The following is a 24,516-nucleotide window of genomic DNA, read 5'->3' as shown; positions in this document are numbered from 1 at the left end:
AAACGCCCTCCGGAAGAGGTGCTTTAAGACATGGCTAGCTAGCTAGCGGCTAAAGTTCAGCCGCAGTCTGCAGTGTTTTAGCTACTTCTAAATCACTAATCCTCGCTTCCATGGCGACAAAAAAAGTAAGTTTCTTACAAGTATCATCCCTGCAGGACGAGGAATAGCTAAACATGCTTCACTACACACCGTAGCTCACCGGCGTCAAAATGTAAACAAACGCCATGGGTGGATCTACACCTAACATCCACTGTAATGATACCAAAGTACAGGAGCGTATCTAGTCGATACCACTATGATTACGTCGACATTTTTTGGCATCACAACATCTTCTTTTGTTTAAAAAATAAATATATTATGTTTATAAACTAAGGAAATATGTCCCTGGACACATGAGGACTTTGAATATGACCAATGTCTGATCCTGTAACTACTTGGTATCGGATTGATACCCACATTTGTGGTATCATCCAAAACTAATGTAAAGTATCAAACAACAGAAGAATAAATGATTATCATTTTTTAACAGAAGTGTAGATAGAACATGTTAAAAGAGAAAGTAAGCAGATATTAACAGTAAATGAACAAGTAGATTAATAATTAATTTTCTACCACTTGTCTTTAAAATATTTGACAAAATAGAATGACAAATGACACAATATGTTACTGCATATGTCAGCAGACTAAATTAGGAGCCTTTGTTTGCTTACTTACTACCAAAAGACAAGTTGTCTTGTATGTTCATTTTCTTTAAGGACAAACTTGCAATAAGAAACATATGTTTAATGTACCCTAAGATTTTTTGTTAAAATAAAGCCAATAATGCAATTTTTTGTGTTCCCCTTTATTTAGAAAAGTATCGAAAAGTACCGAAAAGTATCGAATTAATGGTACCAAAATATTGGTATCGGGACTACACTAGATTAAACAAACATTTATCGCATGAATAATGTATACACGCAAAATAATCCCACCATTTATTTTGACTGTACATGCTCCTTCACTTTAACTGCGGATGGTTACCGGAAAAGGTTTTTTATAAGCAGAGGTGGGTAGTAGTAACAAGCTACATTTACTCCGTTACATCTACTTGAGTAACTTTTGGGATAAATTGTACTTCTAAGAGTAGTTTTAATGCAACATACTTTTACTTTTACTTGAGTATATTTATAGAGAAGAAACGCTACTTTTACTCAGCTCCATTTATCTACATTCAGCTCGCTACTCGCTACTGATTTTTATCGATCTGTTAATGCACGCTTTGTTTGTTTTGGTTTGTCAGACAGACCTTCAAAGTAGGATCTATCGCATGCCTGCGTTTCACCAATCAAATACAGTCACTGGTGACGTTTGACTCCGTTTCACCAATCAAACAGAGCCAGGTGGTCACATTATTAACTACACAAAGTTTCAGCGGCAAACAAGCTTAAGATGACATGAACTCAACGTCAAATTTGAGGAAGCACATCGCGGTAAGTAACGTTAGTAGATATTTTGGCTGTCACCGTAGGCCAGTGGTTCTCAAACTTTTTTTTGTCATCCCCCACTTTGGACAAGGGGGAGTTTTCAAGCCCCACCTGCCCCCATTGCCCCAACAGAACGCTAATGCCAAGCTTAACATTTTCAAATTTATCGAACATCAAGTAACATCAAGTTTTATACATTCAAACTCAATAACATAAAATAAGATCAAGTTCAATAATAAATAAAATAACTGTGCAGCCGTGGTATAACTTGCATCAAGTTCAATATCAAATAAAATAACTTGCATCAATTCAATAATAAATAAAACAAAAGTGTTATAATTTGCATCAAGTTCAATAATAAATCAAAAAAAGTGTTATAACTTGCATCAAGTTCAATAATAAATCAAAAAAAGTGTTATAACTTGCATCAAGTTCAATAATAAATCAAATAAAAGTGTTATAACTTGCATCAAGTTCAATAATAAATCAAATAACTTGCATCAAGTTCAATAATAAATAAAACAAAAGTGTTATAACTTGCATCAAGTTCAATAATAAATAAAACAAAAGTGTTATAACTTGCATCAAGTTCAATAATAAATAAAACAAAAGTGTTTTATAACTTGCATCAAGTTCAATAATAAATAAAAAAAAGTGTTATAACTTGCATCAAGTTCAATAATAAATCAAATAAAAGTGTTATAACTTGCATCAAGTTCAATAATAAATAAAACAAAAGTGTTATAACTTGCATCAAGTTCAATAATAAATCAAAAAAAGTGTTATAACTTGCATCAAGTTCAATAATAAATCAAATAATAGTGTTATAACTTGCATCAAGTTCAATAATAAATAAAACAAAAGTGTTTTATAACTTGCATCAAGTTCAATAATAAATCAAAAAAAGTGTTATAACTTGCATCAAGTTCAATAATAAATCAAATAAAAGTGTTATAACTTGCATCAAGTTCAATAATAAATAAAACAAAAGTGTTATAACTTGCCTCAAGTTCAATAATAAATCAAAACAAGTGTTATAACTTGCATCAAGTTCAATAATAAATCAAATAATAGTGTTATAACTTGCATCAAGTTCAATAATAAATCAAATAACTTGCATCAAGTTCAATAATAAATGAAAATAAAAGTGCCACTTTGCAATCTTTGCCAAAAAAAGGAGGACAGGGCAAGTGAACATGAGTTTTACAGTACTCCAGCATTAGTGGCTGCAATGAGCCTGTTTTGCACTGCACAGCTTTTCAAATGGGGGTTGCAGGCTTGACACTGCCACTGTTAAAACCTCATTGAATTCGGGGCTGAGCTGCCTTGACGCGAGTGTTTCCCGGTGAATGACACATTGTGTCCAATGCGCATTTGGCGCAACCCTCTTTATTAGAGCCTGCAGCCCGTTTCTTGACTTTGCCATGCGCGCCATCAGAGCAAAAGCCCACACAGTTTTCCCATTTAAGGTCGTGTTCTTTGAGGAAACTGTCCATTATCTTGAACAGCTCATCAGCAGTGGCTCTATTTTTTATGTATTTGCAAAACAGCAAATCCTCGCACAGTGACTCGCCATTCACAAAGCTTCCGCTTAGCCCCGCCCCCATTAGTTACTGTTGCTATTGTCTGTCAAACTTTCGCTCCTACCTAGAAATGTAAAGCCTACAGGAAAAATAAGTAATTTACATTTATCTATATAGCGGATTTCACAGACAGAATCACAAAGTGATTTACAGTGTGTATAGAAAATGAAAGCATCGTAAAAAAAAAAATCAAAGAATATAATAATTAAAAAAAATCAAAAAATCAAAGTGAAATTTCCTCCCGTTCCTCGCGCCCCACCTGTCATGTCTCTATTCCCCACCAATGGGGCGCGCCCCACACTTTGAGAAACGCTGCCGTAGGCTGATGTTAGCTTCCCTGCTATGAATCACTGTCAAATGTACATTGTGTGGGGACATTTATTAACATACTGCAGCCTCGTAGAGAGACAGACAAAGACAGACACACACACACACACACACACACACACACACACACACACACACACACACACACACACACACACACACACACACACACACACACACACACACACACACACATGCTTAGAAACACCAATCAGAAGTGCACAGTGTGTTCCCAGATGCAGCCCACACCTATCAGTTTATGGTTTGCGTAAAGGCTAACTTGTTATTTTCCTTTGGAATCTCTGCTTACTGAGCCTATGGTGCTGTTAAGTTATTGTGGCTCAATTTGCCTTAATGTTTTTATGTGAATGTATTATTATTTAATATATATTATTGTTTTAGTTGCTTAAGAGATATTCTTGGCTCTGAATTTGCTCATTGCTATTTTTATGTTTTTGTGCATTATTTGTTGCCGTCATCATTAAATGAACAGGTTACTCATCAGTTACTCAGTACTTGAGTAGTTTTTTCACAACATACTTTTTACTTTTACTCAAGTAAATATTTGGGTGACTACTCCTTACTTTTACTTGGGTAATAAATCCCTAAAGTAACAGTACTCTTACTTGAGTACAATTTCTGGCTACTCTGGTTATAAGGTCAGTGATCATGCCAATGCAAAGTTTAGTGAGGACACTCCCACTGTTTTGCTTCATAATAAACCGTAATGGGACTTTAGATTAAACTGTTAGTAAGTCTTGAGCAAATAATTGTAGTGAAAAACGAACAAAAGTGTGATTAATCAGATTTCTGTGTGCGACGTGAGAGGCGTTCACTGCAGTCATCAGAGCTGCTGACTGTTGATGAAAGTGGTGACGCAGCACCAACACACTTAAGCTTCAGGGCAGCGCCTGAAAGCAATTGATTAAAAGATGGAGGACAAAGTCGAAGTCTGAAAAGTTGATGTGGACAAAAGTAACGGGACATGGAGGGAAATGAAACCATTGAAGGAATGCACCTGTAGGGGGAGATCTTTAACATTTAATTGAGAGCACCCCTTATATAGAGTTGTTGGTCTTACCTGGTGGTCCAATAGGTCCTGGATCTCCCAGCAGGCCCAGACCAATCTGACCTCGTTCTCCTTTTTGCCCCCTATATCCTGTGAGGGGGGGGTGAAAAAAAAACAACAGACTGATTGTACCGAGTACTAAAATGCTGACTGTGCAGTGTCATGTGCTCATGAGAAAGGTACACAGTTAGTGATGTTAGCACAACGGCAACAACAAGGTGATTCAAGGTGGCGATACACTTCTGACACCTTCACAGCCATCCAGGGAATTCTGTGCATTAGCTTCCCGATGCTATAAATAACAGCCGTGTGACAGCAATGTCAAGCAAACACCAGCTCTGTGATTATTTGGAGCGAAGCAGCTTTGCAAGTCGACATACAAACAGGCTACTTTGTTCCCGGCGTCGGTCCCATACCTTGAATAATAAAACGCGTACAGACGTCCACGTCAAAAAGCGGAAACCATCAGAGGAGCCATCTGTGCGCGAGTCGACGGCGGCGACAAGATGCAACAGAACGATCACTCGACACTGTCACAATTCGACACAGCAACATCTGGTTTGATCTCCGAGGAGATCACTTTGGACAACATGTTGTATATCATATGATATCATAATAATATAATATTACCCTGCTGATAGTAGAAGTTTTGTTGTGCCATTATTTTGTGATGTTTAAATGGTTTGTGGGCAGCACGGTGGAAGAGGGGTTAGTGCGTCTGCCTCACAATACGAAGGTCCTGGGTTCGATCCTGTGCTCGGGTTTGTATGTTCGCCCCGTGACTGCGTGGGTTCCCTCCGGGTACTCCGGCTTCCTCCCACCTCCAAAGACATGCACCTGGGTATAGGTTGATTGGCAGCACTAAATTGGCCCTAGTGTGTGAATGTGAGTGTGAATGTTGTCTGTCTATCTGTGTTGGCCCTGCGATGAGGTGGCAACTTGTCCAGGGTGTACCCCGCCTTCTGCCCAAATGCAGCTGAGATAGGCTCCAGCACCCCCCGCCACCCCGAACGGGACAAGCGGTAGAAAATGGATGGATGGAAATGGTTTGTGTACAGGTCCTGAAGAAAAACGGAAAAATATAAAGATTGAATAAAAAATGCAGTAAAACGAGTGGGACTCTGAATAAGTGATGCCAACAAGTAAAGCAATCTATGAGTCTTTCCCACACATTTCCTCACTTATAAATGCATGGTCTGCCAGAGAATGAGAAGGCAGAGAAAAAGGGGTGAACTGTTGCCAAGTTAGCAACATTGTTGTTATATTTAAGCGAGGCACACTTAAAATCCTTTCATTTTCTCAAAACTTGACAGTGCGCCTTATAAACCGGTGCGTCTAATGTACGGAATGATTTTGGTTGTGCTTACCGACCTCGAAGCAATTTTATTTGGATCATGGTGAAATGATAAGTGTGACCAGTAGATGGCAGTCACACATAAGAGATACGTGTAGACTGCAATATGACTCAAGTAAACAACACCAAAATGTTATATGTTCCATTGAAAATATAGAACATTACACACGGCGCTCAAAAATCGATCAAAATGTTTTAGTACGACTTTGGTAAGCTGTGAAGCTGCACCGCTTGATGGATTGTACTGTGCTTCAACATACGAGTATTATTATGGTGTGTGTATAAAGTAAGACATATTATCTGGCATTTTGTTTCGCAATATTATGCAAAAGCAACTTTTATTACCTTCCGGTACCTGCTAATGTGTATTTGGGATCTGCATAAATCCTGAAAATTTGCGCGCCTCCGCCTTTGTAGTCGCTGCCGACACCGTAGTCAATAAGATTCTTCTTTTTCCCTATTTTCTTGTTATGGGACATTCATCCTCTGCTGTTACCATTTCTAATATAAAGTAAAATAGTTTAAAGTTCTTACTTATATCTGTCAGTAAACTCGCCATGAAAGCGCTAAAACATACCGGTGTAGTGAGTTTACATTATTCACCCAAGGAACTTTAGTTTTAGAGAGTCCCGTTGAGTCAGACGGTTTTTCACAGGACACATTTCCGGCGTTGATGTTGCACTAGTGAGCCACGGCTGAGGAGATGCTGCTCCGTTATTGACTTAAGTAAAGTCTGAATGTTATTAAAACAGTTAGCTCCATCTTTTGACACTTCTTCCACACCCGTCCTTGCACGCTACACCGCTACAACAAAGATGATGGAGAAAAGACGCTGTCGAAGGTGAGCCACGTAAATAAGACCGCCCACAAAACGGCGCATCCTGAAGCGACTGTCAGAAAGCGTCTTGAAGATGTTTTGTAAAACATAATCTATGCAACATTTTGACCAAAGAACCAGCATTATATGTTATGTAGACCACAAGGGAGTGTTTTCAATTTAGAAAAAAAAAAAAAAATATGACCCTTTTACTGCTCCCTATAATCCGGTGCGCCTTTTGTATAAAAATAGACCAGACTAGCTCATCGGCAGTGCGCCTTATAATCCGGTGCGCCCTACGGTCCGGAAAATACGGTAATTAGAGTCCTCTAGATCAGGAATCCCAAACTCAATTTACCTGAGGAGCCATGGCTAGGCTGGGCCGTGTGAAGTTTCACTTCAGGATCACATTTTAACCATGTGACTAAATATCTTAACTTCAACTTGTTTACAGGAAGTTGCTCTTTGTGTTGCCCAATGTGTGTTATTGTAGTTAATGTTCTTTCTAAAGGTTTTACAGATTGCCAATATATATTTAACTATTAACCACCCAGGTTGCGGAGGCTGCAATTACACTGAACTACGAATTTTATTATGGGCCTGCTCGCAGCGAAAAGTGATTAGCGGCAAATTGAGCATTGGAAAGCACACATCGCTCTTCCCAACGAGCATTGGGTACTGCTGCCAGCCCCTTCCCCATCTAAAAGCTCTCACAAGCGACTCCGTCTTAACATAAAAACGACAAAAAGAACAAAACCGTTTTTTTGCAGTTCTAAATGCTTTTTTCATGTTTTTTCACTTACTTTTTACAAATGCGTCACATTCAATTTTGCAAATTCCACAATTACGTCACTCGTTACTCCTTTCCTGCCACAATAAGATTGCAGTGCTGTGGGAAACTTCGAACATGTTCTCAGATCATGAAACAGTTGGGATGTGAATCGAGTTGATTCTATTACGATTCTTGAGGTGACAATTCGATTAAGAATCGATTCACGATTCAACACAATTCTTGATTCAAATATATTATATTTCTAAAAATAATAATAAATAATAATCAGGTTACAGGTTACAACAGTTCCCATTGGTTGCTAATGTATGACATATACACACAGCAAGTTGGCACAGAGGTGCCCTAAAATTGATTCCTACAAAAAAAATAAATATACATATACAGTATATATATACATATATATTCCCCTTTTGGGTCTGGCCTTGCAGTGTCGACAGGGTTTGCACGTTCCAACGACCCTGGAGAGCGATACCGTCTGGACCTTGCTCCTGGTAGGGTCATCCTTGGCTGGATGGTCTCCAGGGTAGGTACGAGACAAACAATGACCCCAACGTGTCGGTACACTGTGAGGTGGCAGCCCCACCAACCTACTATCCTGCGGGGGGCTAACAACCCAATATGGTGTGGCACTTGCCATTCCAAAGGCCCTCCTATGTAAATCCCTGATCAGCTGGAAACACCTGAGCGACAGATTACTGGTCCGCTTTCTCCGTTAACATGGCAAGATGAAAGTAATTGTTGTTTATGCCCCCAGCAATGTCGCTGATGAGGAAGTGAAGGATACCTTTTTTGACCAACTCCAAGTGCCATCACACAACATCACCATCATCCACACCGATGTCAACACCACGCTGACGAGCAATGATCGGGTCACAGGCTCACTTGCTGGCACAACTTTTGTTGACAGGTCCACTAACGACAACGGTAACTGCCTTCTTCTTTTCTGCCACCACAACAACCTCTGTGTTTTTGATACCTGGTTTCTTCAAAAACTCATGCATCATTGGACATGGTACAGCCCAGATGGCAGAACCAGGAAAGTGCTCAACCACATCCTCATCTCCCGACGCTAGAAATCGTTTGTTACCAACTGAGGAGCAGAGCTTGGCATCAAGGCAGCCCTGATGAAAAATTCTGGTGGAAACCTCATAACAACTGAAGCAAACTGCCTCGAATGCTGTAAAGAGCACTTCAGCCTCCCTCTGCAGCACAATACCAACCCAGCTGATCCCACCATCCTAGCGCTGGCTGACGCTGCAGTCCCTAGTGACGCCTGCTGTACAGACCCTGTGACAACCAAAGAAGTCAGAGCCGCTCTGAAGAAACTTAACAAGAAAGTCCCCGGCCTCTGTGCAATAACTACAGAGATGCTAAAATCAGATAGTGAGAGCATCGTCGAATGGCTTCCTCACATATTCATATTACCCCTCTGGAAATGTAAGGGTAACAGGCTAGTCTGCAGCAATCACAGTGGACACTCCCTACATTCCATCCCTGGCAAGCTCTTTACCAGGATCTTGCTCACTTGTGCTCTCTTAGCCATCAGAAGCCGTTACCGTCCCCAGCAGGCTGGCTTCATGCCTAACTGCTCCACAACAGACCACATCTCCGCCTTTCGTTTGTTGATAGAGAAGACCTATATATTCTGTAAAGACTGCTATCTCTACATCGGATTCATAGATCTAAAGACTGTCTTTGACACTCTGCCACGCTTCACTGCGGAGTATCCTTCTGGCCCTTGGAGCACTGTCTAAGATTGTTGCCCAAACCAAGCTGCTTTACAGCAACGCACAGAGCTATGGCCACATTAACGGCAGAGACACTCAGACTGGTTTCCCATCTCCAATGGCGCTCGCCTGGGCTGTATGCCTGCTACTGACCTCTTCAATTGCATTACTGATCAGGGTTTGTGAGCAGATTCCCGGAGTGTCCTTTGGCAATAACCACTTAACCTACCTGGAATACGCTGACGACACCATCCTGCTTAGCACATCCTACAGCCAGCTGAAAGACGCTCTGGGCATATACAGTACAGTGAAGAGGCAGAGAAGCTTGACCTCCTATTGAGCTGGACGAAAACCAAATTCCTGTATGTTGATGATAGACCAGATCCACCTCCACTGCGACTTGGTAAAGACATTGTAGAGCCTGTTAAGAACTTTGTGTATTTACAGTACATAGTGACAGACAACACAGACCTAAAACAAGAGATCATCCGCAGAAGAGCCCTAGCTGCATCAGCTCTGCAATCTCCCTGGAAACCACTCTGGCGGCACCAGACCATCTCACGCAAGAAGAAGCTCAGAATTTACAACTCTGCAGTACTCTCCATCCTGCTTTATGCCTCGGAGACTTGGTCCTTAAACAAGTCTCTGGCGGAAAGAATAGATGGCTTTGATAGCAAGACACTCAGAACCATCGAGAACATCAGGTGGCCCCTGCAAGTTTCCAACAAAGTGCTTAGAGCCCGCACTGCCCAGCCCAGAGCCTCCTGTCTGGTTGCGCAACGTCATACCCGCTGGTTTGACCATTCTCCAGTTTGACTCGAGGGCTGCAGGCTGGAAAAGACCTTGAGGAAAACCCGGCACCCAATGTATCGACGTCGTTGCGGGCGACCTCCAACTACAGGGAGTTGCTGTGGAGGATGCAGAACAGCTGGCACAAGACCGTCATCTCTGGAATAAAGTGGCTAATCTGGTTGGCTCAACGCAGAGGGATGGGCAAACCCCCTCCCCTCGCAGGTAACCCTAAATAAAAAATAAAAATAAAAATTATATACAGTATATATATATATATATATATATATATATATATATATATATATATATATCTTTATACTGTATATATATATATATATATATATATATATATATATATATATATATATATATATATATATATATATATATATATATATATATGCACATATACCTACGTGTATATATATGCACATACACACACGCACACACACATATATATATATATATATATATATATACACGTACATACGCACACACACATTTACACGCATATACATACACATGTATATATATATTTTTACATATACACATACTGTATATATACATACATACATTCACAAATACATAAATACATTATATATACATGCATGTGTTTTAAAAAGCTGGTTTCTAGCAAATTCATGCAAAAATTACTTTTTTTAGTGAATGTAAACATACCAAGTGTGCGTGTATGAGGCGGCAAGATTTGGTTTAGGGTGAAATGAGGGGTCCTTCAGGAGTCTTGTGTATGGGGACCCAGAATTTGGTGCCCAGACCCTGAACTTAGCAGTCTAAAATATCAAACTCAAATGCATGACACCAGTTAATGAGGATCCAAAGTCATCCAAGGCAAAGCTATCATGCAGAGTTAATATGGTAATACAATGATGACCAGCCAAAGAATTGAGCTTCCTACTGTACAAGTATATCAAAAATCTTCACTCATATTTATTATGTATGTCGCTTAAAACATGCAGGCACTTCCCAAGCAACATGCATGTTAGATTGTGCACAGTATCCCCCATGAAGCATTTAAAGCAATGCATTTAGAACCGGCTCGTAGGCTGGTGTGCATTTTGTATGCTCTGACAGCAGCATTAAGCATCGCGCCGCCTGGCCCAAAGGAGAAACGCTTCAACGCTTACGTGTCGCAGAAAATCTCCGAAAAAGAGCTTGCGATCGCTCTGAAAGTGAGCGTGAAAGATACAGGAGGATTTAAAAAAAGAAAAAAAGGAATTGGAGAAGTGGAGGGAAAGCGTATTGTTGCAATAATGAGACTTCTTTTCAGCATTCACAGACCCCGGGGGATTTCATTGAGGGGAGGAGGTTCGCTGTGGAGGAGAGAATATTCTGAAGCTTGAAGAAATATTGAGCAACACACGGGGCAATGCAATTGGGCAGCAAACTAGATTGGTGCACTCCGATACTGTATATCCAACATGCCATGTCTGGAAACAAATTGTATCCAGGGGCAAATATTTTAGTGGACAAATAGTGGATGATGCATCCTTGATTGGATTGCAGTCCTGTAAACAACATTAATGGTAGGGATGTGCCGATCGATCGGCTGCTGATCAGCATCGGACGATTTTCGTGAAAAAGTACATGATCAATGCCTTTTAATGCCAATCACTCGGGCTGGGCGATATATCGAGTCTGTAAGATATATCGATATATTTTTAAACAAGATATGAATGAAGAAAATATCGTAATATCGATATAATTTATTTCACGTTAAATTGACCAAACACCGCGTATTTGTTGTGTTCCTTGTTCTCCCCCGCTTTCCACTCCCTCGCAAAACTCCATGGGCTATAAACCCCTACCCTTCCTCCTTCCAAGACGTGCGTGCACGTAAAAGAACATCCATGATTGGTTGGTTGTTTACTATGATGAGTCACGATTGGTTGAGATTAGGGCAAAACATTAGGGACAGGCCATTCAGAGGCAAGATAGGGCGGGTCATCGAACCAGGAAGGGAAATCACAACAGACATCCCAAATGACGACCAGAGGGTTGGAGAAAAGAAGAGGCAATATTCAACTGGGCGATTTATGTATTTTAAAAACTAGTGGAAGATGGCAGAGGGATTCTCTTTTTTAGATTTTTCTTTTAGCGATGTAGACAATGTCTAGGAAACCCACAATGCGTCTACTTGGCCACATTTGGACAAATGTATGCGTCCGGATAAAACTTTAATTTGAGTTGTTTACAACGTAAGCCCAAATCAAAACTGTTCTCGAGTTGCCAAGAGAAATGCTGCCAAAAATGTATGGCAAAGTGAGGAAGATCATAACCAGAACCGCACGTGTGTGACAGTCCATTACATCCTCGACTGGGAATTAAATAGTGCCTGCCTGCAAATTTATTTTTTTATCTGAGTTTGATACATTTTGTATTATTTCCACAGCTGTTATTTATTTTACATAGAATAATATTTTTTTATTTTATTTGTTATGTAATTTTGTGCTACTTAAACAGTTTCTTTTCTGTGCTGTTAATACCCATCATGACCAGTGTTGGGTTAGTTACTGAAAACCAGTAACTAGTTACAATTACTAGTTACTTTATTTCAAAAGTAACTCAGTTACTAACTCAGTTACTTACACCAAAATGTAATGCGTTACTGTGAAAAGTAACTATTTAGTTACTTCTTTTTCCCCCCCTTTTTTTTAAAGCTCCCATTAATGCCCTTTTAGCCTTCATTTCAGTACTGTTATTGCACTGGAGAATAATACAATCTGTTGATCAACTTGACATGCATTTGCATCACTGAACTCAGAAAGCAATGTGGTCTACATACAACACACAACGACAAAGATATGTTTCAAAGGGCCAATTTATTTCAGGCCAGAAAAAATTTACAAAACTATTTCAAATAGCTGCAACATAATGGCACTTTAACTTTAACTCTAAGTAGATAGGATCTTTGATCCAAGACACAACTTACATTTAACTAAAATGTTGTTTTCTTTGTGCTCGACAAAAGAAAAGTATTGAGAATGTCTCCATGTTAAAAAACTCGACTTCTGGCTTCGCCATGATGTCTTGTTAGTTGTTATGAGAGTAGCGTATGTGTGTGTGTGTGTGTGTGTGTGTGGCCCTTTAAGATATGACAGCATGAGAGGTGAGTGACGTCAGTGAGTGAGTGGGGGAGAGAGGTGAGGGAGCGGCGACAGTGAGTGCGTGTAGGGATTTTGGGCCCCATGAAAAGAATCTTTACAGGGCCCCCAACAGAGCGGCAACATTTTTTGATGCTATTTTACATACAATTATGCATTTTAATGGTATTTTTGACTATCATTACCATATTTCTGAAAGAAGAACAGCATCACAGTTGACATGTACAGTAGGGGAAGAACTGAGCACTCTGAATACAATGGAATTCATTTTGAGTCATTTATTTGCTGCACCACTGATTCTTAAATTGGAAATAAACTCTTCCATGACATTATTGAATAAGAACAGCTTGATAAATGTTTGACTGGATTGATTATTTCACTAATATAGCAGTAAAATGTAAAAATCCAGAGTTTTCTTGAGCTATCATGGTGAGAAAAGTGAGCTAGCTTATTACCACAGACAGGGACAAAGTTAATATGCATAACTTTCCACCACAACTAACAAACCCACCTTTTTTTTTGGAAATATTGGGTGACATATTGTCGACCCTTCAACTCCTTCTCCTCTCTTATTTTCTTTTCCTTTCTTTTTTGGCTGCCTGATTTTTGAGGCATACTGCTGTCTCTTTCGCTTTACCCGCTGTGGCGCTGTCTGTGACAAATCGCCGGTGCTCTACCTGCATCTGATTCGGTTCTGACTGAACCATTTTACGTAAATAGAGGGGGGGAGGGAGGGCCCTGCAGGTGTTGATGCTTCCAAAACAAATAAAAGGTATTGTTACCAGGACATGGAAAATAAATCATTTGTGATTATATGTTAGTTAATAACTTAGTGTCATTATTTTTTCTGTATTATAATTTCATCATCATTAGGGGCCTCTCTGGGCCCCCCTCCATCATGGGCCCCTAGAATCCGTCTCCTTTACCCCCCCTTTTCGGCGCCCCTGCGTGTAAGTGCTCTAGCTTGCTGGATGACTGCGTGCAATAAAGTCACAAAGTTGCAACAAACCGCCGGGCTCGTCATTCACCCTCAGCTGTAAAGACCCTCTTCCGGGTAAAGTGAAGGTTGTTACACCCGAAGTACGGCTCTGGGGGGAGGCGTGCTTTCTGTAGGTGGGGAAAAGCACGCCTAAAAGCACGCCTCTTCTTTTCCACCGGAGCGCTCCAATAAAACACACCCAGATCTTCAGTTTGTAGCCGATACTACATAAAAATAACGTAAAATAACGCAGTAACGCATCATGCAGTAACGGTAACGGAGTTACTGTATATAAAAACATAACGCGTTAGATTACTAGTTACCGCCGAAACTAACGGCGTTACGTTAGTCCCAACACTGATCATGACTAACTAGGTTAATAAAAGTGCCACTGACCGTTTACAGTACAGTCGTCATTCACTTCAATTTCACTGAATATCGCTCAAAAATGAATATATTTATATGTATACATTCACCGGAAAATAATTTGAGATATATATCGAATATCGAGTTTAACTATATTGACATATACTTTTTCGTCCACATCGCCCAGCCCTACCGATCACAAACACTGATCCTCTTTGGCTGACAAGCGGCTCGCAGCTAATTATAAGTCTCCATACACAGTGTGGAGATGCTCCCCAACAATAATATTAATCACCTCCATTACAGCAATAAACTGCATTTCTTATTATTGTAAGTGTCATCACAGTGTTTCCCACATATTTATTTACTTGCGGCAGGTCGCCACAAGTACAATTCGGGTATATTTTGCCATCCTCTGTCATTAATTTTATTGACTGCAAATGTATCTTGCACAAACCCCCAAACCAGTGAAGTTGGCACTTTGTGTAAATCGTAAATAAAAACAGAATACAATGCATGCAAATCCTTTTCAACCTACATTCAATTGAATAGATTGCAAAGACAAGATACTTAATGTTCGAACTGGAAAACGTTGTTAATCTTTGCAAATATTAGCTAATTTGGAATTTGATGCCTGCAACATGTTTCAAAAAAGCTGGCGCAAGTGGCAAAAAATACTGAGAAAGTTGAGGGATGCTCATCAAACACTTATTTGGAACATCCCACAGGTGAACAGGCTAATTGGGAACAGGTGGGTGCCATGATTGGGTATAAAAGCAGCTTCCATGAAAGGATCAGTCATTCACAAAGAAGGATGGGGCGAGGGTCACCACTTTGTCAACAAACGCGTGAGCAAATTGTCCAACAGTTTAAGAACAACATTTCTCAACGAGCTATTGCAAGGAATTTAGGGATTTCACCATCTACGGTCCGTAATATCATCAAAGGGTTCAGAGCATCTGAAAAAATATCACTGCACGTAAGCGATGATATCGGTTACGGACCTTGGATCCCTCAGGTGGTACTGCATCAAAAACTGACATCAGTGTGTAAAGGATATCACTTCAGAAAACTACTGTCAGTAACTACAGTTTGTCGCTACATCTGTAAGTGCAAGTGCAAGCCTCGGCCCATAAAGACAATTCCAACATCTCACCCAAGTTAATTGGGCATACATGCACGCACACACCCCTCCCCAAATCAACGCCTTCACCACTGCTTAATTCCTCCGGGGTTGTGGGGGCTGAGTAGCGCTCAACAGCAGCTGCCGGCCTCCAAAGTCCTGTTGGATGACTCTGTTGCGAGTTGTTGTGATTACATGTACCATGTTTATGTGTGCCATGCTATGTGAGGTTTTTTCCTCGGACTCAGTCTGGACCATTCCTGAGGGTCCAGCCTCAGACTGATATTTTTTTTAACTCTCCCCCCCTTCCCCAATGTCACCTTTTTCCCACCTTTTTAAGGAGCGCCCTAAGTGGCTGATCCGTTGGCGGTCCCGTCTTGTCTCCCTGTAACGTATGTCTGCTCTTAGCGGGATTGTGCCGAAAATGTAATTTCAGTTCTTATGTGTCTTGTACATGTTAAGAATGGACAAATAAAGCTCTGAATTTCTACATTTCTACTTAAAACTCTACTATGCAAATCGAAAGCCATTTATCAACAACACCCAGAAACGCTGCCGGCTTCTGAGATGGACTGATGCAAAGTGGAAAAGTGTTCTGTGGTCTGACGAGTCCTCAGTTCGAACATTAAATATGTTGAATATAAGTTGAAAAGGATTTGCAAATCATTGTATTCTGTTTATATTTACGAATAACACGTGTTTGTAGTTACAGCGCCATACACTAGGCGACAGTGCACATCTTAACTCTGTGGCGGCTCAGACGGGGAAGAAGAACATACGAGAAAATAGGATTCATAGAAGTAGCGGCACACACAAACTTTATCTACAGACACTTGCATCATGTTGAACGAGTAACTATACATTTTGAGACCCCTGGGCTGGACTAGTGTTCATGTTCATCCAAAACACAAGACAACAAGAATGGGCGGCACTGGGGCTGTCACGCTTGGATTTAGACCGGCTGGAGGCAAATGTTTGGCGGAGATGGCTTCACCTTTGTTCAGCTAAGGCTACTCTAACACCAGTCTACAAATCAAACACCCGCTCTGTGGAGCAGACATTGATGCACTCGTATCCCAGCCCCCCCGAGATGTCTATTTGGTCAACAACAATTATGAAGTTACAAATTTAATGTTTCCCACTGCTGCACGAAATTAAACCGTAAGTTAAAAAACAACTCCGTTTCTGTTTTTAAAACATTAGATCAGTGGTTCTTAACCTTGTTGGAGGTACCGAACCCCACCAGTTTCATATGCGCATTCACCGAACCCTTCTTTAGTGAAAAATAAAATGTTTTTTTTTCAAATTCAAGACAAAGTTATATGTTTTTGGTAACACTTTAGTATGGGGAACATATTCTAAGTAACAAAGACTTAATTTAGAGTTATTTGGTTAGGGTTAGGGTTAGAGTGTTAGGGTTACAATAAGGCCATGCCGAATAAGGCATTAATAAGTACTTAATAATGACTAGTTAAGAGCCAATATGTTACTAATTTGCATGTTAATAAGCAACTAATTAATGGTGAATATGTTCCCCATACTAAAGTGTTACCATGTTTTTTTACTGGTGCACAAAATGAACCGTGCATGAACATCACCTTGTTCAAAGAACAAAACCAACACAGTGCATAAACTCACAACAAATTACACACCTGCAAATCAGTCTGACTTCTGCTGTTGCCGATTCCGTAATACGCCGATAGGGAGAAGTTTTTATTTACACGATGAGTCGGGTGTGTCTTGACCTCCACCGAACCCCTGAGCCTGACTCACCGAACCCCTAGGGTTCAATCGAACCCAGGTTAAGAACCACTGCATTAGATAGTCACACTGTTTTTGAAACACAAACCAAAATGTATCCACAAATATTACATTTTGCGACTATGCAAATGAGATGACTTCATGCAGTAGGGATATTTATCTACATAATGTAGTAAGCCGCAGTTTCAAGAGCCCATAGGCTCGGGGGAAGTACAAAACCCAAAACCAGTGAAGTTGGCATGTCGTGTAAATCGTAAATAAAAACAGAATACAATGATTCGCAAATCTTTTTCAACTTATATTCAATTGAATAGACTGCAAAGACAAGATACTTAATGTTCAAACTGGAAAACTAGATTTTCTTTTGCCAATAATCATTAACTCAGAATTTAATGGCAGCAACACATTGCAAACAAGTTGGCACAGGGGTATTTTTACCACTGTGTTACATGGCCTTTCCTTTTAACCACACTCAGTAAACGTTTGGGAACTGAGGAGACCAATTTTTGAAGCTTTTCAGGTGGAATTCTTTCCCATTCTTGCTTGATGTACAGCTTAAGTTGTTCAACAGTCCGGAGGTCTCCATTGTGGTATTTTAGGCTTCATAATGCGCCACACATTTTCAATGGGAGACAGGTCTGGACTACAGGCAGGCCAGTCTAGTACCCACACTCTTTTACTATGAAGCCACGCTGTTGTAACACGTGGCTTGGCATTGTCTTGCTGAAATAAGCAGGGGCGTCCATGATAACGTTGCTTGGATGGCAACATATGTTGCTCCAAAACCTGTATGCACCTTTCAGCATTAATGGTGCCTTCACAGATGAGTAAGTTACCCATGTCTTGGGCACTGGTACACCCCCATACCATCACAGATGCTGGCTTTTGAACTTTGCCCCTATAACAATCCGGATGGTTCTTTTCCTCTTTGGTCCGGAGGACACAACGTCCACAGTTTCCAAAAACAATTTGAAATGTGGACTTGTCAGATCACAGAACACTTTTAAACTTTGCATCAGTCCATCTTAGATGAACTCAGGCCCAGCGAAGCCGGCAGCGTTTCTGGGTGTTGTTGATAAATGGCTTTCGCTTTGCATAGTAGAGTTTTAACTTGCACTTACAGATGTAGCGACAAACTGTAGTTACTGACAGTGGTTTTCTGAAGTGTTCCTGAGCCCATGTGGTGATATCACTTACACGCTGATGTCGCTTTTTGATGCAGTATGAGGGATCCAAGGTCACGGGCATTCAATGTTACGTGCAGTGATTTCTCCAGATTCTCTGAACCCTTTGATGATATTACGGACCGCAGATGGTGAAATCCCTAAATTCCTTGCAATAGCTCCTTGAGAAATGTTGTTCTTAAACTGTTGGACAATTTGCTCACAAATTTGTTCACAAAGTGGTGACCCTCGCCCCATCCTTGTTTGTGAATGACTGAGCATTTCATGGAAGCTGCTTTTACACCCAATCATGGCACCCACCTGTTCCCAACTAGCCTCATCACATGTGGGATTTTCCAAAAAGTGTTTGATGAGCATTCCTCAACTTTCTCAGTCTTTTTTCCCACTTGTGCCAGCTTTTTTGAAACATGTTGCAGGCAGCAAATTTCAAATGAGCTAATATTTGCAAAAAATAAAGTTTTCCAGTTTGAACATTAAGTATCTTGTCTTTGCAGTCTATTCAATTGAATATAAGATGAAAAGGATTTGCAAATCATTGTATTCTATTTTTATTTACGATTTACACAACATACCAACTTCACTGGTTTCGGGGTTTGTAGTTAATTAAGTAGTTTTTGCTTTTGTTTAGTTATTGTGTCCATTGAGAACAAAGAACTTACTTTGGGTTGCTACTGTTAAACAGACAGTAGAATTCACCATACATAAAGTGAATAGTGTAGTTATTACGGTACATGTGATCGTTAGTGGTATCGGCAGAGCCCACTCTCAGAAGATCGGTATCGGAATCGGAACATCCCTAATTAATAATCTATTTCAGGAGTTCTTCACCTTTTGGACATCAGGGCATTGGTTCCACTCAAATATTAACACTGAATTAGTAATCTTACACTTGATTTGAATCGTATTCAATTATATCTAACCTGCTTACAGTTTACAATCTTGTGTTGATGATGATATTATCACAAATGGTATTTATTTAACACATAAACCTTAGACTTAGGTCAGGCTGGAAAAATAAATACTAAGTAAATATACTGCATACGATGGGACACATAAATAACTGACAAAAAATACATTTACATACAATTATGTTGTGCTAAAATAAATTAACTAAATTAATAATGAATATATTTGTTAACTAAACTGTCAATAAAAATTTAGTGCAAATGAAAATACAGCCTCACCACTTTAGTCACAATTTTTGCCCTTAAGACATTTTTAAATGACTTTAGCTAAAGACTTCTTCTGTTTGTTTGAAATTTTCATTATTGCCACAAGTGGTGGAAAAGTGCATTACAACTGAGTACCGCTCCGGCCCATACAGACCACAGCTGAGAAACAGATATTTTTTGGCGGCCCTCTAGGGGGCGCTTGCGCCTCAACAATGGTTAGGAAACACAGATGTATTTGTTAGTTGAATAATACTCTATGAACACCAATGAACATGTCAATACTCTCTATATTATACAAAATAAAGCAATAAAACACAGCTTAAGTCAATATCAAAAACTCAAAAGTACAAAATGATGTCATAACAATGTGTGGCTATGCACAGAATGATCTCTGAAACAAAACATAAAAAGCAAAACTCAGGAGTCAAATAAAAAGATGATATTCAGCATGCGTCCTCATAGTTAACAGCCTGAGACTAACATTTAACCTGAGGGGTTATTTTCCTCCATAAACAATTCATTTTGTCATCGAGGAGAGAAAAAGTCCAATTGGATAGTCTCCAGCAGAGGATGACGAGAAATAATGAGGAAATATTACCCCCCCCCCCCCCCCCCCCAAAAAATGTCGCTCCTTCAGATGAGGGGAGTCAACAAAGAAAGAAATAGGAAGTTGTTGATTTATTGCAAAGCTGCATTAAGACTCACCTATAAACTACTCTCGTCAAGCAAAGAAAATAAAACCAAAACAAAATAAAAAAAATAAAAAAACAGCAGCTGTGTAACGAGAGGCAAGAACACAGCACACATATTTCTAGTCCGCTCTTCCTTAGCTGTATTATTCATGAATGGGAGCAGCAGCATTTCATATCATGGTGAGGTAGATCCAAAGCGCAACTCTAAGACAGTTGGAAGAATAACGCCTGGCCAGTTACCGTCCTCACAGTCCACCCTCTTTTTTGGGATTTCAGAGTCCGCCCTCCCCAGATCCCACTTGGATTGAGGTATCAATACCGGGAACTCCTTCCCTGTCTGCATTGTTACAACTCTGATTCACAGTCAATTCTTCATTCGTCTTCATATTTTTCCAGAGAGCCGCTGTGTGCCACACACTCCTGCCTGGCCTTTTCCTCTGCGGCCTGCCCCTCAGTCTAAGCGAGAGAAAAACACCCATGAATCCCCACAACATTGTAAGCGGAATTCTTTTTTTTTTCTCGAGTAACTGTTGTGTTGGTGGGAAGACGAACAGGAAGACGACACGATGGCGTACGTACAGAGTGAATGATGCAATATGGATTTACTCATTTACACTGTGACATTCAGCCATTATTGTCTAAATAGCTGGTAATTAGGGATGGGAGGTATAGCCTGAAATCTATATTGCAATACATATTGCAGCCTTTTCCAATAATGGAATATGTCACAATACATTATTTCGCACATAAATAATAACGGCTGCTGATGTAGGCGGGAACATATTTCCAGTTCAGTGTTTCCCATGAACTGCCAAGATACCTGTGGTGGTGGGGGCGTGGCTATGGGCGTGGCTATGGGCGTGGTCATCATGACATCATCGAGCAATTTGCATAATGTACTACAATGATAGGATTTTCTCTAAAAAGGCTAAAAAAATGTATACTTACTGATTAATAATAACAGTTTTGTTTTAAACGTCCATCCATCCATTTTACAATATAATTACAACACATTATGTACATATTTATATACAGATTTGAACAATAAGTTATTCACTGAAATATATTTATTAATTGTGGTTCTTACAAAAAATATATCTTATAAAATATAAAAGCTAAAATGTCTCTTAAAGCTCTGCCCCTTTAATTAGTGCATACTAAATAATTTAACTTTAGCCTACTACTACAACCATATTATTTACCAGCAACATAAAGTGAAACAGAGGCAGAGGTGTCCTGCCACAGTCAGTAACAAATAAACAGAAAACAGTAGTGGTCAAATACAAATAAGGCAACAAGAGAAGTATCCTACACTTCTCTTTTGTAAAGTAAATCAGAACAGCCTATATGGGCATCTACATCAACTATATGATTTGCCTGAGAAGCTGGACAGGACAAAAAAAATAAAAAATATATTTTTTAATTTTTTAAATTTATTTTTTATTTTTTATTTGTGGCGGACGTAATTCTTTCGTGGCGGGCCGCCACAAATAAATAAATGTGTGGGAAACACTGCAGTTTTATTTTATCAAAACTATTATTAATCCATCCATCCATTTTCTACCGCTTATCCCTTTTTGGGGTTGCGGGGGGTGCTGGAGCCTATCTCAGCTGCATTCGGGCGGAAGGCGGGGTACACCCTGGACAAGTCGCCACCTCATCGCAGGGCCAACACAAATAAACAGACAACATTCACACTCACATTCACACACTAGGGCCAATTAGTGTTGCCAATCAACCTATCCCCAGGTGCATGTCTTTGGAAGTGGGAGGAAGCCGGAGTACCCGGGGGAACCCACGCAGTCACAGGGAGGACATACAAACTCCACACAGAAAGATCCCGAGCCCGGGATTGAACTCAGGACTACTCAGGACCTTCGTATTGTGAGGCACATGCACTAACCCCTGTTCCACCGTATTGCTTCTATTATTAATCTACTTCGTAATATCTGGTGACTTGATGTTGTAACATGGTTATATTTACACTTCTGTGAAGATGTAATAATCACTCATCATTCTGTTGTTTTGATACTTTACATTGTTTTGGGCAATACTGCACTGCAAAAAGTCAGTGTTCAAAAACAAGAAAAAAAAACATAAATTAGGGGTATTTTATTTGAACTAAGCAAAATTATCTGCCAATAGAACAAGAAAATGTGGCTTGCCAAGACTTTCCAAAATAAGCAAAATTAGCTAACCTCAATGAACCCAAAATACCTTAAAATAAGTATATTCTCACTAATAACAACTACACTACTGTATGAGTACGTATTTTCTATTGTTTCATTGAAAATAAAACGGCAAAGTCCATTTGGCTGTCATCTGCTTTAATATGAGACACAATTTTGTCAAAGTCATGATTTTTTTTTTCATGCTTGAAATAAGAAATTATTACTTTAAAAAAATTGTTTTATACTTGTGAGTGTTGACGACACAGCTTTGCAACAGTTGCTATTCTAGTTTCAAGCATGTTTTACTAAATATAGGTCATCAAATCTCAGCAACATGCTGAGATTATCTATATATCTTACTGAGATAATTTAGAACCAAAACACTTAAAACAAGTAAAACACTCTAACATAAAATCTGCTTAGTGAGAAGAATTATCTTATCAGACAGAAAATAAGCAAATATCACCCTTATTTGAGATATTTAATCTTACTTAGATTTAAGTTTTTGCAGTGTAAAAATGTGGGTATCAATCCAATACCAAGTATTTGCAGAGGCTTAATAGCCATACCAGTGTCCATAATTCAAATTTTCAAGATTATTGCATAATTACATTTTTGATCACTATTATAATCAGACAAAAGACCGGATAGCGATGTAACAATATCGAGTAAATATTAAAATTATTTACTTATGCTTTTATTACACACAAAATGTAAAGTAAAAAAGTGCAAAATAACTAAACAGCCCTTTGAGACACTTGTGATTTAGGGCTATATAAATAAACATTGATTGATTGATTGATTGATTAAACAGAAGCAAAAACTACTGTGGGCTTCTATTTCCTGAGTTTGTAAACAAAAAACAACAGGTTTTGTAATAATAAAAAAATATTGATCTAATCACTGTAGTATCGACCATTATTTTATACTGTACTTGCTATCATTACTGTCAATGTCAACAGCTCTAGCTTAGCGGTTCGCTATGCTTTTTATTGTATACCGTATTTTTCGGAGTATAAGTCGCTCCGGAGTATAAGTTGCACCGCCGAAAATGCATAACAAAGAAGGGAAAAAAACATATATAAGTCGCACTGGAGTATAAGTCGCATTTTTTGGGGAAATTTATTTGATAAATCCCAACACCAAGTATAGACATTTGAAAGGCAATTTAAAATAAATAAAGAATAGTGAACAACAGGCTGAATAAGTGTACGTTATATGACGCATAAATAACCAACTGAGAACGTGCCTGGTATGTTAACGTAACATATTATGGTAAGAGTCATTCAAATAACTATAACATATAGAACATGCTAAACGTTTACCAAACAATCTGTCACTCCTAATCGCTAAATCCGATGAAATCTTATACGTCTAGTCTCTTACGTGAATGAGCTAAACAATATTATTTGATATTTTACGGTAATGTGTTAATAATTTCACACATAAGTCGCTCCTGAGTATATGTCGCACCCCCGGCCAAACTATGAAAAAAACTGCGACTTATAGTCCGAAAAATACGGTACTTCTCCGGTACGTAGTGTAGCATTTTTAGCTATTCCTTGTCCTCTAGTGATAATGCTCCTTGTAAGAAAATATTCATGTGCCGCTACGGAGGGGAGGATTAGTGATATAGAAGCAGCTTGGTACTGTGACATTAGTCGCTGGCTTCGTTCACTTGTCACTGTCACATTTGCGGGACACAGCTCTGAGTCATCAATATGCATTATGGCGATATGGCAATGGTTTTAAAAGCTTTATGATTTATATTATAGATCGTCTATATCGCACAACACTACTGGCAACAACAGTGAGTAGCGAGATCATCATCTTGTCAAAAATCAAGCATGGGAGTGGTGGTACAGTAGTAGTGTCATGGTCTGGGGTAGCATGAGTGCTGCAGTCACTAGAGCGCTACGGTTCATTGCGTGAAATATCAATTCTAACATGTACTAGGGATGTACCCATTTGATATTGATAACAATCTGATTATATCGGCTTGCATCTAAAATCTCCAC

The 24,516-nt window shown here is 39.5% G+C and overlaps 1 protein-coding gene across 3 annotated transcripts in view; it reads right to left on the bottom strand.

The window, feature by feature from the left end:
- Positions 1 to 24,516, bottom strand: part of LOC133657238 (collagen alpha-1(XIX) chain-like) — a 361,915-nt gene that overhangs the window by 12,265 nt on the left and 325,134 nt on the right. For 2 of the 3 annotated variants that reach the window (XM_062058310.1, XM_062058311.1), the window contains one exon: positions 4,458 to 4,535. In XM_062058310.1, coding sequence (XP_061914294.1) covers positions 4,458 to 4,535 — 78 coding nt within the window. Of the gene's footprint in view, positions 1 to 4,457; positions 4,536 to 20,247; positions 20,784 to 24,516 lie in introns of those variants that run through there. The other variant, XM_062058312.1, reaches the window with a different exon arrangement.

Source organism: Entelurus aequoreus, linkage group LG09, assembly GCF_033978785.1.
Source record: "Entelurus aequoreus isolate RoL-2023_Sb linkage group LG09, RoL_Eaeq_v1.1, whole genome shotgun sequence".
In the NCBI taxonomy this organism is placed as follows: Eukaryota; Metazoa; Chordata; class Actinopteri; order Syngnathiformes; family Syngnathidae; genus Entelurus; species Entelurus aequoreus.
This window is presented reverse-complemented; position numbering and strand designations above follow the sequence as displayed.